Source organism: Schistocerca gregaria, chromosome 11 (assembly GCF_023897955.1).
Source record: "Schistocerca gregaria isolate iqSchGreg1 chromosome 11, iqSchGreg1.2, whole genome shotgun sequence".
NCBI lineage: Eukaryota > Metazoa > Arthropoda > Insecta > Orthoptera > Acrididae > Schistocerca > Schistocerca gregaria.
The window spans coordinates 136,899,117-136,917,913 of NC_064930.1; the positions used below are offsets into that span (position 1 = coordinate 136,899,117).

The following is an 18,797-nucleotide window of genomic DNA, read 5'->3' on the forward strand; positions in this document are numbered from 1 at the left end:
AATAATGGAAGTGTCCAGGCGTCTGTGAATGAACAAAATCTATGTTGTTCGGACATGGAGGAGATACAGAGAGACAGGAACTATCGATGACGTGCCTCAGTCAGGCCGCCCAAGGGCTACTACAGCAGTGGATGACCACTACCTATGGCTCGCATGAACCCTGACAACGCCACCATGTTAAATAATGCATTTCGTGCAGCCACAGGACGTCATCTAACGACTCAAACTGTGCGCAATAGGCTGCATGATGCGCAACTTCACTCCCGACGTCCATGGCGAGGTCCATCTTTGCAACCAGGACACCGTGCAGCGCGGTACAGATGGGCCCAACAAAGTGCCGAATGGACCGCTCAGGATTGGCATCACGTTCTCTTCACCGATGAGTGTCGCATATACCTTCAACCGGACAATCGTCGGAGACTCGTTTGGAGGCAACCCAGTCAGGCTTAATGCATTGGACACACTGTCCAGCGAGTGAAGCAAGGTGGAGGTTCCCTGCTGTTTTGGGGTGGCATTATGTGGGGCCGACGTACGCCGCTGGTGGCCATGGAAGGCGCCGTAACAGCTGTACGACACGTGAATGCCACCCTCCGACCGATAGTCCAACCATATTAGCAGCATATTGTCATGGCATTCATTTCAACGGGGGACAATTCGCACTCCCATCATGCACATCTTGTGAATGACTTCCTTCAGGATAATGACATTCCTCGTCTATAGTGGTCAGCATGTCCTCCAGACATGAACCGTATCCAACATGCCTGGGATAGATTGGAAAAGGCTGTTTATGGACGACGTGACCCAGCAACCACTCTGAGGGATCTACACCGCATTGCCATTGAGGAGTGGGACAATCAAGACCAACAGTGCCTGTATGAACTTGTGGATAGTATGCCACGATGGACACAGGCACGTGTGAATGCAAGAGGGCGTTTTACTTGGTATTAGAAGTACCGGTGAGTACGGCAATCTGGTCCACCTCCTCTGAAGGTCCCGCTGTATGGTGGTGCAACATGCAATGTGTGGTTTTCCTGAGCAATAAAGAGGGCCGAAATGATGTTTATGTTGATCTCTCTTCCAATTTCCTGTACACGTCCAAGAGCTCTCAGAACCGAAGCGATGCAAAACTTTTTTGATGTGTGTATTTGTTTTGTAAATAAAAACAAATTCTCTTGCTGCAGTGTTTTATTTTCCCAGACACGCTTGCCTTTTTTCACTTTAAGGCATCATCAGTGTGATCAATAATGATACATGATGTACTTCTGTTTTGATGTGTATTATTCGTAGATTATAAAAAAATCACTTCTCGCTTTTAAGTAGGTGAGTGATTACTTACGGTTATTCGTGTTTTTAGTTGGCATCAGCGTTTTCTGTCATCTGGTCACACTAACTCTTTATTTATGAAACAGAAATGTTTTTGTGTTTCAAACATTTTTCTTACCACTTTTCATTATGTTTGCCCTTGTTGCTGTGTTGCACATCAGTCTTTTGTGACTAATATAGACATGACTACTTTGTATCTCATTCTGTTTGGTTTCTTTATGTACATGTATTTGTTGCCAACCGATGAAGTATATGCTGAAAATTAACGTCTATTCATTTCTGTTATGTTAATGTGGGAGTGTTTTTGTTTATGGACAAGTGAGTGGAAACATTATTATTTTTATTATTATTTTTATTATTATTTCTTTCGTATCTCAGACGTTATGTCTGGTCAAAAGTAGAAAGTGACGCAGACCTTGATCAAGCGTGACTTCCTTTTAAATGTACGGTATATGTTATATTGCATTTAGGAACTTTCGGGTAATTGAACATGTATCAATAATTACGGAGGTCTGTAGTTGTATATATAAGTTTGGATGTAGCTGTATTTTATCACCACCACCACCACCACCACCACCACCACCACCACCACCACCACCGTCGCCTGTTGCAGTGTTACTCTACCATCTTATCTGTAAGTGTAAACAGTGAGTTGCTTGGTATATGTACTCAACCATTCAGCAGGGTTTTCTTTATTTATAAAACAAAATATTGCTGCGCTCGCTTCGGAGGATGAACACACTAATAAACTCGTTAAATGATGGGTTTGTCGTGGGAACCTCTATATGTAATTTTTCAAGTAAATTAAAGACTTAGCAAAAATATAAAAATAAATAAAGTAACATTTTACTGACATTATGTTAATTAAACCCTCATTGTCTTTTATGTAAATAGTGATGAAATCAACGAACTTAAGTGAATAAAATGCATAACAGCGTGAAATTTACCATTGAATATGAAACAAAGAAGAGCATAGACATCTTGGGCATAAAAATAGTTAGTGACAGCATTAACTTCGTAAAACCAGTAGTACATAACTCAGCATGTCACCGACTAGCATACAAAACAGCGGGTGGCAGACTACGGTTTACTGGTAGAATACTGGGGAAGTGCAATCTATATATAACTGACATTGCTTACCAATCACTTGCGCGACCAAGTCTAGAATATTGCTCGAATTTGTCAGACCGGTACCATGTAGGATTAACGAGGTATATTGTACGTATACAAAGAAGGGCAGCATGAATTCCCACAGGTTTATTTCATCCACGGGTGTGTATCTCAGAGACGTTGCAGGAACTGAACTGAAAGACTCTTTCAGACAGACAAACTTTCATGAGAGTAAGTTTCAAGAACTGGTTTTAAATGATTACTCTAGCGAAGTTCTACAACTGCCTACATATCGCTCACCCAAGGATTGTGGGAATAAGATTAGAATAACTACTGTACGCACAGAGGCATTCAAAGATCATCCTTCACGCTCTACATTCGTGAGGGGAAAACGAAGAAACCCTAATAACTGGTACAATGGGACGTATCCTGTGCCATGCACCTCACGGTTTTTTAAGGAGTACAGCTCTACATTGCGTGATTAGTGTGTCCACCTTTAAAAAAACAATTAGATAAAACTATAGCTACAAATAACGGCTACTATCCCAATACAATCGATAAAATATACGGCAAGAAAATTAGAGAAATCAGGTAAAAAGAAAAATCGCCACACTGCAACATAGGAAAATATTTCGCATAAAGTTTTTCCTCGCATAAAATATTTCCTAACGGTAATGTTAAAATTAGTTCCTGCACAGAGAATAGGTTAATTTTTCTAGAATCTGTGCACATTGAAGTTGCAGATCCACTACGAGCGATATATAACGAAGTCACACTTTGTTGAGCCTCGAAGCGGGAAATACAGGTATTATTGTATGCTTTGACAGCGGAAGGTCGGCACGGAGGATAAAGCAGTATGTGATGGAGGTATGTGTATCTGACGAGTCTCGTGATCAAAAATGTACTGGATTCTCTGGTCAAATGAAGAATGGGATACAGATCATCAGCTTTGACCAACAACATCTTACTTTACTCATAGATGTTAACCACCTCATTTTCGAGTCCTAGATAATAAATCGGGTATCTTCTGTGGTGAGGCGTCATCATTGTAAATTGAAATAAATGAGAGTTTTTAAAAGACCAGGCTACACACTGTGCACGATTTATCTCTCTCGTGTTTACTTAAATCATCTGTTCGTCCCAATTCATTGGGAACTTATTTTCATTCTTAGTGACAGATATTTTGGAAGAATTGCTTTTCATTCTGGACAATTTTTACTTTTTGATTTTCGTTTGTAGTTATGGCTTTATCTATTCCTATGAACATGGAAGACTGCAAACAGGGTTCGTAAACTGCAGCACGTAATAAAAATTTTACAGCTGTCGCTTTCTTTCGCCTTCGCTATTACTATTCTTACTACGATATTTTACAGTCTATACTATTACCATCGAAGGCGAAAAGACCGATATACGAAAAATTTGTTTCCGTACTTTTTGTTGACTTATACAGATCAACCGAAGTTAGTGATAGAACTCCGGTGTCAACTGAAATACTCCATCCTAATGTTACTCCTGTCCATATTTTTTCCTTTTTTGCATTAGTATCCTATTCGTCAGTTGAGCTATATCAGTCAACTGAAGAACAGGATACTAGGACTATAAAAAAAAAAAAAAAAAAAAAAAAGAAAAAAAATATATATATATATATATACTTAACATTATGTTCGAAACATGAATGTACGTGATATGTCTACCATTTGTTTTCTCTGTCCTTTGTTTCTCAACACTCATCTTTGTTGTTAAATCTGTAATACATCATCTCTGTTAACTTCTGACATCATTGGGCGAAGCCGACGGGTCGTATCCCATTTTTCAGCAATCACGGATTCACTTACGTGGAAGGTGTTGATTCCACGTTCCAGCGATGCAACAAAATTTTGGAACTTTGTTGGGAGTATGGATTGCTTCCTAGTCGCGATGCGAGAAATTGCAGTGCACTGTGGCGGCGCAAATTCAGTTACCCTGTGCAAGAGAGAAAAACTTACACATTCTTAATGAGCTCATGTGCAAAATATGCAGAAGAATTAGCATAACCACCAACACGCGGTTTCAATGCGTGCGCAGTCCAACTCTCGATAGTTGTTGCCGACATCCAGGATTTGCAAGCAACGTAAGTACAAGCTCCATTTTATTCGTCATAGACGAAAACGCAACATGCTTAGATGTCTGCCGTTGAACATCACTAAGTACAACGTGCACTGTCACTACACGGCTGTAACAGTTCTAGAAACTGAAAGGGGAAGTTACAGGTAAACCGAGACGGCAAGAATATTTGTTATCGGACATGACGACAAATGTTTTTATCGATCAACATTATAAATGTAACCAATCACTCATTTCAGTCACAGTAATTCAGTCTGTAATCTTGGGTTCCTGAATAGCCACATACTCTTATATCATGACACATTTGAAGGAAATGTAGATTTTAGCTTTCCCATTCCACTTCCATTAATTAAATAAAACTTTTACACCTACGCAGAGACTTGTTCGCAATGTACGTCGTGATGTTCAATATCAAGTTGTATCTTGGCTGTAAATACATTTGTTTTATGTCCTGTATCTTAACATCTCGACAGTCAAGCGTTCGATACATATCACTCGTAGTGAAGCTACGTATTTCAATGTCCACCGTTTCTTGGTAATAACCCAAAGCGTATATAAACAAAAATGAAAACAATCCATATTCAGTAGGCATCTTCGAGAAAATCAACACACTACAGCAGATATAAGCAGTAATGTTACTACTCTTCAGAGCCGAAAAAGCTACAAGAGAGCACTGGAGCAAATAAAAATCCACACATATGGCAAAAAATCCAAAGAGCATTCTAAATGAACAGAATTCAACAATAAAAACATATTCAGAACGTCTGACTAAACTCTTATCGATGACAGGTAAATTTTACGTACAATACAAACCTATTTTCCATAGAAGATAAAAATTGTTTTACGTCTCACATATACCTGCATGCGAGTAGCCTATCCGACACATAAACAGCGACTGCCTGATATTAGTGTCTCCTTCACACAAAAAATAGCTGCTTACTACTTAACCCACCCCCCAACCCCCCACCGGTCTCTCTCCCCTACATGTATCAGCTTCAAGCATACACAGTAAATTGAGCTTTCGACGACCACCTCTGTTGACATCGTCACAGACGCCAGTATACAGTTGGGTATTTTAATTAATTGGTAGAACTGTGAGTCATGTTCGGAAAGTAAGTCTTCTCCATTTTTATATATATTTAGAAAAAGCGTATTTGAAGAAGAAGAAGAAAAAATTACAGGATATCAGACTCATGGCTGGCTCTTTTTATGTGTAGGATTAAACCTTTATTGCTATTCTGTGTTTAGTCTCCCACAGTTATTGCGGTTCTGCTGTTATCCTCTCTCTCTCTCTCTGCAAGTGGCAGCAGCAGTGTGTGTGTGTGTGTGTGTGTGTGTGTGTGTGTGTGTGTGTGTGTGTATTCGCACCTTGTACTATCTTTGGCCTGACGCTTATACACTACTGGCCATTAAAATTGCTACACCAAGAAGAAATGCTGATGATAAGCAGGTATTCATTAGACAAATATATTATACTAGAACTGATATGTGATTACATTGTCAAGCAATTTGGGTGCATACATACTGAGAAATCAGAGCCCAGAACAACCACCTCTGGCCGTAATAACGGCCTTCATACGCCTGGGCATTCAGTCAAAGAGCATGGGCAGCTTAAACACGATACCACAGTTCATCAAGAGTAATGACTGGCGTATTGTGACAAGCCAGTTGCTCGGCCACCATTGACCAGACGTTTTCAATTGGTGAGAGATCTGGAGAATGTGTTCGCCAGGGCAGCAGTCTAACATTTTCTGTATCCAGAAAGGCCCGTACGGGTCCTGCAACATGCGGTCATGCATTATCCTGCTGAAATGTAGGGTTTCGAGATTGAATGAAGGGTAGAGGCACGGGTCGTAACACATCTGAAATGTAACGTCCACAATTCAAAGTGCCGTCAATGCGACCAAGAGGTGACCGAGCTGTGTAACCGATGGCATCCCATACCATCACGCCGGGTGATACGCCAGTATAGCGATGACGAATACACACTTCCAATGTGCGTTCACCGTGATATCGCACAGACGCGGATGCGACCATCATGATGCTGTAAACAGTGCCTGGATTCATCCAAAAACATGACGTTTTGCCATTCATGCACCCAGGTTCGTCATCAAGTACACCATCGCAAGCCGGCCAGAGTGGCCGTGCGGTTCTAGGCGCTACAGTCTGGAACAGCATGGCCACTATGGTCGCAGGTTCAAATCCTGCCTCAGGCATGGATGTGTGTGATGTCCTTAGGTTAGTTAGGTTTAAGTAGTTCTAAGTTCTAGGGGACTGATGACCACAGCAGTTACGTCCCATAGTGCTCAGAGCCATTTGAACACCACCGCAGGCACTCCCGTCTGTGATGCAGCATCAAGGGTAACCGCAGCCACGGTCTATAAGCTGATAGTCCTTGCTGCTGCAAACGTCGTCTAACTGTTTGTGCAGATGGTTGTTGTCTTGCAAACGTCCCCTCAGGCATCGAGACGTTACAGCTGAGCGGAGAAGATGCATGTCATCTCGACTGCTAGTGATACGAGGCCGTTGGGATCCAGCACAGTGTTCCATATTACCCTCCTGAACCCACCGATTCCATTTTCTGCTAACAGTCATTGGATCTCGACCAACTTGTGCATCAACATTGCGACACAATAAACCGCAATCGCTATAGGCTACAATGCTACCTTTATCAAAGTCAGAAACTTGACGGTACGCATCTTTCCTCCTTACACGAGGCATCACAACAACGTTTCACCAGGCAACGCCGGTCAACTGCTGTTTGTGTAGGAGAAATCGGTTGGAAACTATCCTCATGTCAGCAAGTTGTAGATGTCACCACCGGCTTCAACCTTGTGTGAATGCCCTGAAAAGCTAATCATTTGCATATCACAGTGTCTTCTTCCTGTCGGTTAAATTTCCGTCTGTAGCACGTCATCTTCATGGTGTAGCAATTTTAATGGCCAGTAGTGTATTTCATTCTCGGCAGGGTAGTGGAACATTGTGGCGTCACCAGGTGCTCCTCGACCACGTGCGTTTACAGGTCCCATAAGGGGCCAGGTTTAAGCGACACGAATGCCCCAGTCTGTGACTCACCCTTGACGAGCATCATGACGCGGCGCGGCTTCTTCAGCTTTGAGACCATTTCCTCCAGCGACTTGGCACCCACGACCTTGGTGCCCTTGGCCTCGTTGGCCAGGAAGGCATCCACCTTCTCCGTGGTGCGGTTGTAGGCGCACACCGTGAATCCGTGGTCGTTCATGTTGAGGATCAGGTTCTGGCCCATCACCGCCAGCCCGATCAGCGCGATGTCCGCCCTGCAAAAGAGAATTCGTTACTACTGGGAACTCGACTGCAAACAATAACTACTGAAGTCTGTTCAACATAAGGATAAACATGATGTAAACATTACACGATAGCTTTACTGGCGCATTTAATTCTGGCAGCACTGGCCAGTCAGCCGGTCCAACCAACTTGCGATGATGTGAACAACTGCAGTGAAGACGTAAAAAACGGAGACAGACAGACAGACAGACAGACAGACAGACAGACAACGAATGACTAATGAATTAGTGTTGCATCGGAAGTGCAACCCGCAACTACTCCTGAGATAGAAAGCCAACTATGCACAGCGAGTTTTGACATTTCTTACAAAACATACTTCCCCTGCATTACTCCTCAGCACTACTCTACTTGCTTGGCTTGCACACAGTAATCTCGTTTAAAATCAACAATCATGGTTAACGGAGGATTCTTTGCGACACTCCTTAATTCATTACTTTCCTATGTAACACAACAATGTGTAGTGTATTTTCAGTGTCAAAAACCGCTTCCATTTCGAAAGATACGTCGCATACCTGCAATTACTAGTAAGAAGTCTGTGGTGATTTGGTGAAACTGGCTTGCATTTCGCAAAGGTACAAAAGAAAACGTGTTTTCGTTAATTGCTTGATCAGGTCCTCGTCAGGCAGATATAACTGCTTCAGAGGTTTCCATAGAACTTTACTGTGCTTGTTGATATTATAGGAGCAAAACTCAATCACTTGTCAAATGTGACAGCCTCTCTCGTTAACGCAGTTTGATTCTCTAATTAATCACGTAACAACAACAACTTGTACGATGTAAAACTCATCGGAAAATAATCTATGAAATCCTTCGGGTCTGTGATTCTGATTTCACTCAGTAAATTTACACGTAACCCAGTCGCCTCTTTCAACCGATCTCTGACTCATTTCTGCTGCTTGCAAGCTGTAGCTGCAGTAGTTACATTTAACTGCAGCACGCGCTTTCTTTGGGATTTTAGACGTCTTAATCTTGTAAAATTGCACTGTCAAAACACAGTCTTTTGGTCAGTGTTCCTGACAGTGTGAGGTCACTTCTTTGTAATGGAAGTCTGACAAACTATAGTATTGTCAATAAATACTGAACGTGTCCAGGCCCCTTTACAATCGGCGCGGCAACGTTTCCGTGAAGGTTTGAGCTAGTGACCATATCCGATACGGAGACAATTGCAGGTTCGGTGGGGTAGGAAAGAGAATTCAGTAACGGTGAGGCCAGCCAGTTTGGCTAAGAATCCGACGGTGACGATCCTGAATACTCATGATTCGTGATTCCGAGATTCAGACGAAGGCAGACCGATGAAAAGAAGAAGACCAACTGTTGCGGAATCAGCAAATGTGCCTCGCACAGGTGCCTCCATAGTTACTCGGCATGGTGTAACACGAAGAATTTTAACACCTAATTTAATGAACGATCATATCAAAACGAAAATGACAGGAACACTGATGAAAAGGATTTCTACCGATCTTTTTTCTTTTTCCACTATCCGGTTTTGGGAATGGTGGTCACCGAGACTAATCGTTTTGTCAATCAACGAATTACTGACAGTACTGTCAGTGAAAAGTGTACGGAACACAGCAGACTACTACTACTACTACTACTACTACTACTACTACTACTACTACTACTACTACTACAACAACAACAACAACAACAGGTGGACAGCTTTGTCGGTCCTAATGTTTATAAGAATATCGAGTAAAAATCTGAAATTAATTGATCAAGAACTTTCCATGATTTTTGGTAACCAGGGTGTCTATTCGAATCTGGAAAAAATCCAGAAAATTACAGGTATGGGAAACAAGATGTCCCTGACAAACTTTCAGCGTTTGGGGGAGGAGGGGGGGGGGACTGAGGGGGGCAGCATCGGCAATCTCACAATAACGACTTTTGTTTGTTCTCCACTGAGATATACTGGCCATAAGCAGTAGTTTTACCATACTTTAACACTGATAATTTATATGCAATAACATTCTTATAATTAACACACGCTGAAATATTAAGTGTTTTAAAATTTGTGATTTATGAAACTCAACAAAGTTAAATTCCAGCGGGTCGGTTAAGAAATAGAATTCGAAATTTTCAATGTAATTCCTGAAATTCCCTGAGATGTTCCTCATTTATCCAGGTAAAATGAGGGAATCTCTGTTACAAAAAGGTACGGCCAAACTTTCAGGAAACATTCTTCACAGAAATAAAGAAAATATGTTATGTGGACATGTGTCCGGAAACGCTTAATTTCCATGTTAGAGCTCATTTTAGTTTCGTCAGTATGTACTGTACTACTTCGATTCACCGCCAGTTGGCCCAATTGAAGGAAGGTAATGTTGTCTTCGGAGCTTGTGTTGACATGCGACTCATTGCTCTACAGTACTAGCATCAAGCACATCAGTACGTAGCATCAACAGGTTAGTGTTCATCACGAACGTGGTTTTGCAGTCAGTGCTATGTTTACAAATGCGGAGTTGGCAGATGCCCATTTGATGTGCGGATTAGCACGGGGCAATAGCCGTGCCGCGGTACGTTTGTATCGAGACAGATTTCCTGAACGGAGGTGTCCCGACAGGAAGACGTTCGAAGCAATTGATGGGTGCCTTAGGGAGCACGGAACATTCCAGCCTACAACTCGCGACTGGGGAAGACCTAGAACGACGAGGACACCTGCAATGGACGAGGCAATTCTTCGTGCAGTTGACGATAACCCTAATGTCAGCGTCAGAGAAGTTGCTACTGTACAAGGTAACGTTGACCACATCACTGTATGGAGAGTGCTACGGCAGAACCAGCTGTTTCCGTACCGTGTACAGCGTGTGCAGGCACAATCAGCAGCTGATTGGCCTCCACGGATACACTTCTGGGAATGGTTCATCCAACAATGTGTCCATCCTCATTTCTGTGCAAATGTTCTCTTTACGAATTAGGCTTCATTCCGACGTGAGCAAATTGTAAATTTTCACAATCAGCATGTATGGGCTGATGAGAATCCGCACACAATTGTGCAATCACGTCATCGACACAGATTTTCTGTGAACGTTTGGGCCCCACGTTCTTCCACCTACGCTCAAAGGAGCACGTTATCATGATTTCATACGGAATACTCTACTTGTGCTGCTAGAACACGTGCCTTTACAAGTACGATAACATGTGGTTCGTGCACGATGGAGCTCCTGCACATTTCAGGCGAAGTGTTCGTACGTATGCTTCTCAACAACAGATTCGGTGACCGATGGATTGGTAGAGGCGGACCAATTCCATGGCCTCCACGCTCTCCTGACCTCAACCCTCTCGACTTTCATTTATGGGGGCATTTGAAAGCTCTCGTCTACGCAACCCCGGTACCAAATGTAGAGACTCTTCGTGCTCGTATTGTGGACGGCTGTAATACAATACGCTATTCTCCAGGGGCTGCGTCAGCACATCAGGGAATCCGTGCGAAGGAGGGTGGATGCATGTATCCTCGCTAACGGAGGACATTTTGAACATTTCCTGTAACGAAGTGTTTGCAGTCACGCTGGTACGTCCTGTTGCTGTGCATTTCCATTCCATGATTAATGTGATTTGAAGAGAAGTAATAAAATGAGCTGTAACATGGAAAGTAAGCGTTTCCGGACACATGTCCACATAACATCTTTTCCTTATTTGTGTGTGAGGAATGTTTCCTGAAAGTTTGGCCGTACCTTTTTGTAATACCCTGTGTATATATATATATATAGGCTGGTCGATTGATCGTGAGCGGACCGAATATCTCACGAAATAAGCGTCAAACGAAAGAACTACAAAGAACGAAACTTGTCTAGCTTGAAGGGGGAACGGGAACATTATCACCTCCTGTCGAGTGACTAGAGAGAAAGTGTTTTTCGTGTAGCGCGCTCTCTTCTCTCTGTACCGCATTCAGACCCCACGCAGACGCCTGCCCTATCCTCTCCGTCTCAGAGTAGCACTTGCAACTTACGTCAACAATTATTTGCTGGATGTATTCCTATCTGTCTTCCTCTACAGTTTTTGTCCTCTACAGCTCCCTATAGTACCATGGGAGTCATTCCTTTATGTCTTAACAGATGTCCCTTTCCCTTATCCGTGTTTTTCACATGTTCCTTTCCTTTCCGATCCTGCGCAGAACCTCCTCATCGCTTACCTTATCAGTCCAGCTACTTTTCAACATTCGTCTGTAGAACCACATCTCAAATGCTTCGATTCTCTTCTGTTCCAGCTTTGTCACAGTCCATCCCTCACTACCATACAATGCTATATTCCAGACGTACATTCTCAGAACTTCTACCTCAAATTAAGGCCTGTGTTTAATACTACCACTCTTGGCCGGGAATAGCCTTTTTGCCAGTGCCCGTCTGGTTTTGATGTCCAATCTCCGTCCGTCACAGTTTATTTTCCTGCCCTAGTAGTAGAATTCCTTAACTTCATCTATTTCGTCTTCTGTAAGTCTTCACAGATTGGAGTCAGGACGACGGTTCCATGCGGTGGAGTGTCCTAGATGAGCCCTCGTGCCACTCTGACAGCTCTCGATAATTATGTAAGTGACATCTGTTGATCTAAACCAGACAGGTATGACTGACGGCAGGCGGAGCTGGGTGTACACGTGTAGCCGTGCGGAAAGCCACGAAGATACTCGTGTCGCAATCCATAGCCCCTGCAGGCGTCAACAACGCATCTGCCGTTTTGACGATGTCTCACATTCTAGCCGATGTAGCGGCTCTCCGTACCGGATGGGTAATAGTAATTGTTTAAACAGTTGAAGCTTAACCACAACAGATATTTCAGAACCCGTGACGGCTAATTGAATACAAAGTATATAAAACTGCAAGCTGTCACCTTTTTGTGAATAGTTATTTACGAGGGTTGACTGAGAAGTAGTGCATCCACCTTGGTAACTCTTCAACAGATGGCAGCATTGGTATGCGGCAGATAATGGCTTGTTCCATTGCCTCTTCTCTACAGCTCCAATTGGCGGGAACGGTTGTGTTGTTACAGTGTAATATCACAGACCAACATAACACTCGTGACACTGCTGTAAAGTTGTTACCGTTTGACAGATGGAGCGACACTAGCGCGCTCCAAGCGGCGAGTAAGATGAACGTCACACGTGTCGTAAGCATAATGTTTGTTTTGCATCCATTTCCTACGTAATTTACGAAATATTTGAGTTTCCTCCAACGGTTTCTTTAGTATCAGAAGGCATATATGTTTCTAAAAATGATTCTAAAATATGCGCATGTATGGACAAAAACAGTGAATCGAGTGGCAAGCTGCAACACATTTGTGAAGAAACGCTTGTGACACTGGATAGAACTGCAGTTTACCACGTTGATATTAAAAGAATAGAAACACACTAATTCACACGTAAGAAGCACAGAATGTACCTCTACATGCAAAAGCGATCGACAGCCCATTTATCGTTCTGTAGGCCTACTGTGTTTGTCATTGTTGTCGCCTGTTGCCACAAGTACGACCTTCATATTAAAGTAATATAATGTGCGACAAGCAACTGCCAAATAGTGGGAGAAATATGTTGAAAACATTATGAGCTGATTACATTGAATTTCACGCAAATCAAATATTTGAATAATTTGCAAACAATCTGTCAGTGAACAAGGTGCTAACAAAAAATGTCATCACACGAAGGAAGCACGGAAAATTAAGTGACTAACAGAAGTGAATAACTGCACTTAACCTAACCACTTCATCGCCAAAGCAGGTCTGAGTTGACTATTCAGGCACTGATACATGGAGAGCTCAACTGGCTGCTTCTGTGCCACAGTACTCTTTTACAGCTTTAGATGGATTGTCGAATCTTTATGGCAGTTTCCTCTTCGTCAGTTGAGGTGGCTTATTTGGGATGTCAAACAGTGTGGGTACTGCATTCTACACGAGTTTATTATTGTCTGCGTTCATGAACTGGTTTTGTTCGAAATATAGCGAACAAAACCTAGTATTATTATACAGGTAAACTGGGTCTTTTTTAACAAGGTCTTCTCGTCTGCTACTAACCAACCATTTTCCGCTCCTAAAACGAAACAATCATTAATACACATGTAGTTTTCAAGTGAATCCTGACGATACAGTTTAGTAACATGACGGTATATACCTCTCAGGATCCTTAGGAAACCTAAAAAAAGACAGCTGTGGTGTCTTCTTCCTGTTGTTGCTGCAATTTATTGCGCTAAAAACGCTCCAGCTTGTAAAAACCATTGTAGAATCCAAAATAAACAACCTTCACGATCGCACCTAACTCACAGTTTAACTTAACTGACCGCTTGGGGCGCTGCTGGTGCGTAGGCAACAAAATCGAGGCGAAGTGTTGTGACATATGTTAGACTGTGGTAATATGGAGTCTGCGCAGACGGTTGGTCAATGCGATGCAAGCAACGTGCAGTCATTGATTTCTTGACAGCAGAAGGTGTCACCCCAAAGGAGATACACCAGAGAATGAAATCAGTTTGCGTTGATTTTAGTACTGTGCGCCATTGGGCGATTAAGTATAAAGATGTTGAGGCAGGAACATCTGACCTGCTTGACAAAGAGTTGGGAACCTGTGACAGCAACCGCAGAGTTTCACAAGCAAAATGTTGACAGACTGGTTCAGGGCGATCGTCGTATCACTCGGAGAGAAACTGCAAGCACAATCGGCATTTCACTAGAACGTGTGGGCGACATTGTTACCGACTCATGAAATGAAAGCGCAAATACTTTAAATTTGCCAGGAACTCCTCTCGCGTTACAATGCTGAAGGTGACGGCTCCTCCATTGAATTGTGACATGAGACGAAGCGTGGGCACACCATTACGACCCGCAGACGACACGTCGGCCTATGGAATATCGACACAGAGACTCACCCAAGAGAGAGAAATTCAAGACGCAGCCCTCAGCTGGAAAAATCGTAGCCACAGCCTTCTGGGACACGGGTGTTATCCGTGTTGATTTCCTTGATCGTGGAACAACAATAAATTCAGAGCATTACATCACTACGCTGCCAACTCTGAAACGACGGCTAACAAGGGTGCGAAAGGAAAAGGGAAATGTTTTCCTGCACCGTGACAATGCCAAACCACACATTTCACGTGCCGCCGCAGCAGAACCTCAGAGACTGAATCTCACCACCGTACGGGATCCTCCATAGTCTAGATTTAGCACCGTCCGACTGCCATCTGTTCCCCATAGTGAAAGGCGATCTGCGGGGACATCATTATGCTTCTGATGAAGACGTTGAGAGAACTGAGAGACTATGTGGTTGATTAAACAGATTGTCGACTTTTCCCGCGACGGCTTCAGAAAACTTGTTCATCGTTGGCAGAAATTTATCCAACTGGCTGGTGATTATGTCGAAAAGTGAATAGTGGTGATTAAAGATCAGATTCTAAGGATTATTTCTGCGTTTGATTTATTAAAATATCCCCATCCAGACCCAATTAACGAAGGTGGAGCTATTACTTTTTATTCAACCCTCGTATTATCCCACGAACGAATTTTCCAACCTTTTCAGGTTCATCTTCAGATATTTCTCCAGAAGTTAAACGTGTTTCTAGCATAAATCTGCGTGCTGGCATGCAACAATATGCACGGATTTTTTGTTAGTGTTCATACGTGTGCTCCCGTTTTGATGGCCATTTGGTATATCACTTCACACACTTTTACACGATCTACATGCATTTACACCGTGATAGCGAAACTTTTGACAGCAGCATCCAGCATGTGCTATACAACTGTTGCTTTTTACAAAGATCTAAAGATCTTTGTAACAGTAAAGTTTCGCTATTACTGTGTAAATGCACAGCGATTGTGAAAAAGTGATGTACCAACTGCCTTCAAAATGGAAGCAGACAAATGAACACCAACATGAGAAAGCTGCCCATAAGCCAGAACCGAGCATCATACTAGAAATAGCGATGGAACTTCCAGAAATCCATCTGACGATAATCCTGATAAGATTCCAAAACCGGTTCATGGAGTAATAAATTACTATTCAAAAAAGTGAGCCTGATTGCAGTTTTATATATTTACATTACTTGAACAGTAATATTTGATTCCGACTGCCGGCCTATGTAGCTGAGCGGTTCTAGGCGCTTCAGTCCGGAACCGCGCTGCTGGTACGGTCGCAGGTTCGAATCCTGCCTCGGGCATGGATGTGTGTGATGTCCTTAGGTTAGTTAGGTTGGAGTAGTTCTAAGTCTAGGGGACTGATGACCTCAGATGTTAAGTCCCATAGTGCTTAGAGCCATTTGAACCATTTATTTTGGTTCTGTTGATAGGTAAACACTACACAAAGTTATCCGTGAATTTGTAGTTAAAACTAAGCTGTCAAACACAATTCGACGAACTCTGACAGACATTCCCAAAAGTAAAATTCAAGTGTGTGTGAAATCTACCTTCCAAATTAAATGCAGGTGTTAAAGGTGACTGTTTATCTCCACTTCTTTTCAGTTGTGTCATGGTGAGAATTTGGAATGGGGAAAATGAATGGACGTTAACTATCCCTCGTGCTAGAGGGAAAGAACAAAGATGCCGCAACAAATTTCCCAGCTTTTGTGGATGATTGTTTCACTTTCTGAAAGCCTGTCTGATGCACTAGTGCAAGTCAAATGGTTCAAACGGCTCTGAGCACTATGGGACTTAACATCTGTGGTCATCAGTCCCCTAGAACTTAGAACTACTTAAACCTAACTAACCTAAGGACATCCATGCCCGAGGCAGGATTCGAACCTGCGACCGTGGCAGCCGAGCGGTTCCGGACCAAAGCGCCCAGAACTACTCTTCCACAGCGGCCGGCTAGAGCAAGTAACTCTCGAACAGAAAGTCAACTAATAATTTATTTAACGACCGGTTTCGTAGTTTAGAAACCACTTCATCACGTTAGACCTTAATTTTAAGGAATGCTTTGCTGAGACTCAATAGCCTGTACGAGTTCTGTCCACAAAATTCCGGAACATTCGTAATTTCGTGATCGCTGCATATGCCTGTGTTTCACTCTTGTATATCTGTTAGTTATTGTTCAGTGCTGTACTGAGAAGAACGTTGTGTCCTATAGTTTGCGAATTTCGAGATAGCGAAGTTATAGCAGCAACGCGTCTGCATTAAATTTTGCGTGAAAGTCAAGAAAACCTGTACAGAGACACATCAAATGATGCAGGAAGCCTACGATGGTGAGTGCTTAAGCCGTACTCTGTATTACGAATGGTTCATTGGGTTTAAAAATGGCCGAAAGGAAGTACAAGATGACCTACGATCAGGACGCATGTCGGGAACGTCAATGAAATAGTGCGTGCAAATCGAAGACAGACTGTCCAAGAGATTTTAGAAGAATTTAACACTTTTGTGAATCACGTCATGACATCCTGTGAGCAGGAAACTGCCTGAGATGTGGGGGGAGAATTCGTAACTCTTGCATCACGATAACGTATCCGCAGATTCATCCCTGTTGGTGCATGACTATTCCACAAAAACCAAAATTACTGTGCTGCCTCTTCCCCCTTTCTCTCCAGACCCGCATAACATTTACCGCACGTTGGTCTATCGACTATTCACACGATTCCCTGTTGGTTTCCTATAACTTTTGAACACATTCTAAGATGAATTTTGAACGAATCATACACTACTGGCCATTAAAATTGCTACACCAAAAATATATGCAGATGATAAACGGGTATTCATTGCACAAATATATTATACGAGAACCGACATGTGATTACATTTTCACGCAATTTGTATGCATGGATCCTGAGAAATTAGTACCCAGAACAACAACAACAACCTCTGGCCTTAATAACGGCCTTGATACGCCAGGGCATGAAGTCAAGCAGAGCTCAGATGGCGTGTACAGGTACAGCTGCCCGTGCAGCTTCAACACGATACCACAGATCATCAAAAGTAGTGACTGGCGTATTGTGACGAGCCAATTGCTCGGCCACCATTGACCAGACGTTTTCGATTGGAAACAGATCTGGAGAATGTGCTGGCCAGGGCAGCAGTCTAACATTTTCTGTATCCAGAAATACCTGTACAGGACTTGCAACATGCGGTCGTGCATTATCCTGCTGAAATTTAGGGTGTCGCAGGGGTCGAATTAACAGAAGGGTAGAGCCACGGGCGGTAACGCATCTGAAATGTAACGTCCACTGTTCAAAGTGCCGTCAATGCGAACAAGAGGTGACCGAGACGTGTAACCAATGGCACCCCATACCATCACGCCGGGTGATACGCCAGTATGGCGATGAAAAATACACGCTTCCAATGTGCGTTCACCGCGATGTCGCCAAACACTGATGCGACAGTTGGGATCCAGCACGACGTAACGTATTACCCTCCTGAATCCACCGATTCCATATTCTGCTAATAGTCATTGGATCTCGACCAACGCGAGCAGCAATGTCACGATACGATAAACCGCAACTGCAATAGTTGCAATAGACTACAATCCGGCCGTTATCAAAGTCGGGAACGTGATGGTACGCATTTCACCTCCTTACACGAGGCATCACGACGTTTCACCAGGCAACGCCGGTCAACTGCTGTTTGTGTATGAGAAATCGGTTTTCTCATGTCAGCACGTTGAAAGTGTCGCCACCGGCACCAAGCTTGTGTGAATGCTCTGAAAAGCTAATCATTTGAATATAACAGCATCTTCCTCGTGTCGGTTAAATTTCGTGTCTGTAGCACGTCATCTTTGTGGTGTAGCAATTTTAATGGCCAGTAGTGTTGGTTGATTTTTGAATGCGTGCGTAGTGTATGCGGTGTCTCTGCATGGGAAATCCCCCTCGCATCAGCAAGTAAAGAGAACAGCCCCGCGGGGAAAAGGGAACGGTGCTATACGAACTCAACCGAACAAATCCGAATAGTTGAATGCCAATCGCTGTCGTTTATGTGGTTGATAAGAGTGTTATTATTATTAGCGACATTAACAGATTCATACTGCTAACAGGAATAATACGTTGTTG

At 43.0% G+C, this 18,797-nt stretch overlaps 1 protein-coding gene across 1 annotated transcript in view; it reads right to left on the reverse strand.

The window, feature by feature from the left end:
- The window catches only part of LOC126295000 (6-phosphogluconate dehydrogenase, decarboxylating), a 122,918-nt gene that overhangs the window by 70,047 nt on the left and 34,074 nt on the right, over positions 1–18,797 (reverse strand). The window contains exon 2 of the mRNA XM_049987254.1: positions 7,612–7,832. Coding sequence (XP_049843211.1) covers positions 7,612–7,832 — 221 coding nt within the window. The remainder of the gene's footprint in view (positions 1–7,611; positions 7,833–18,797) is intronic.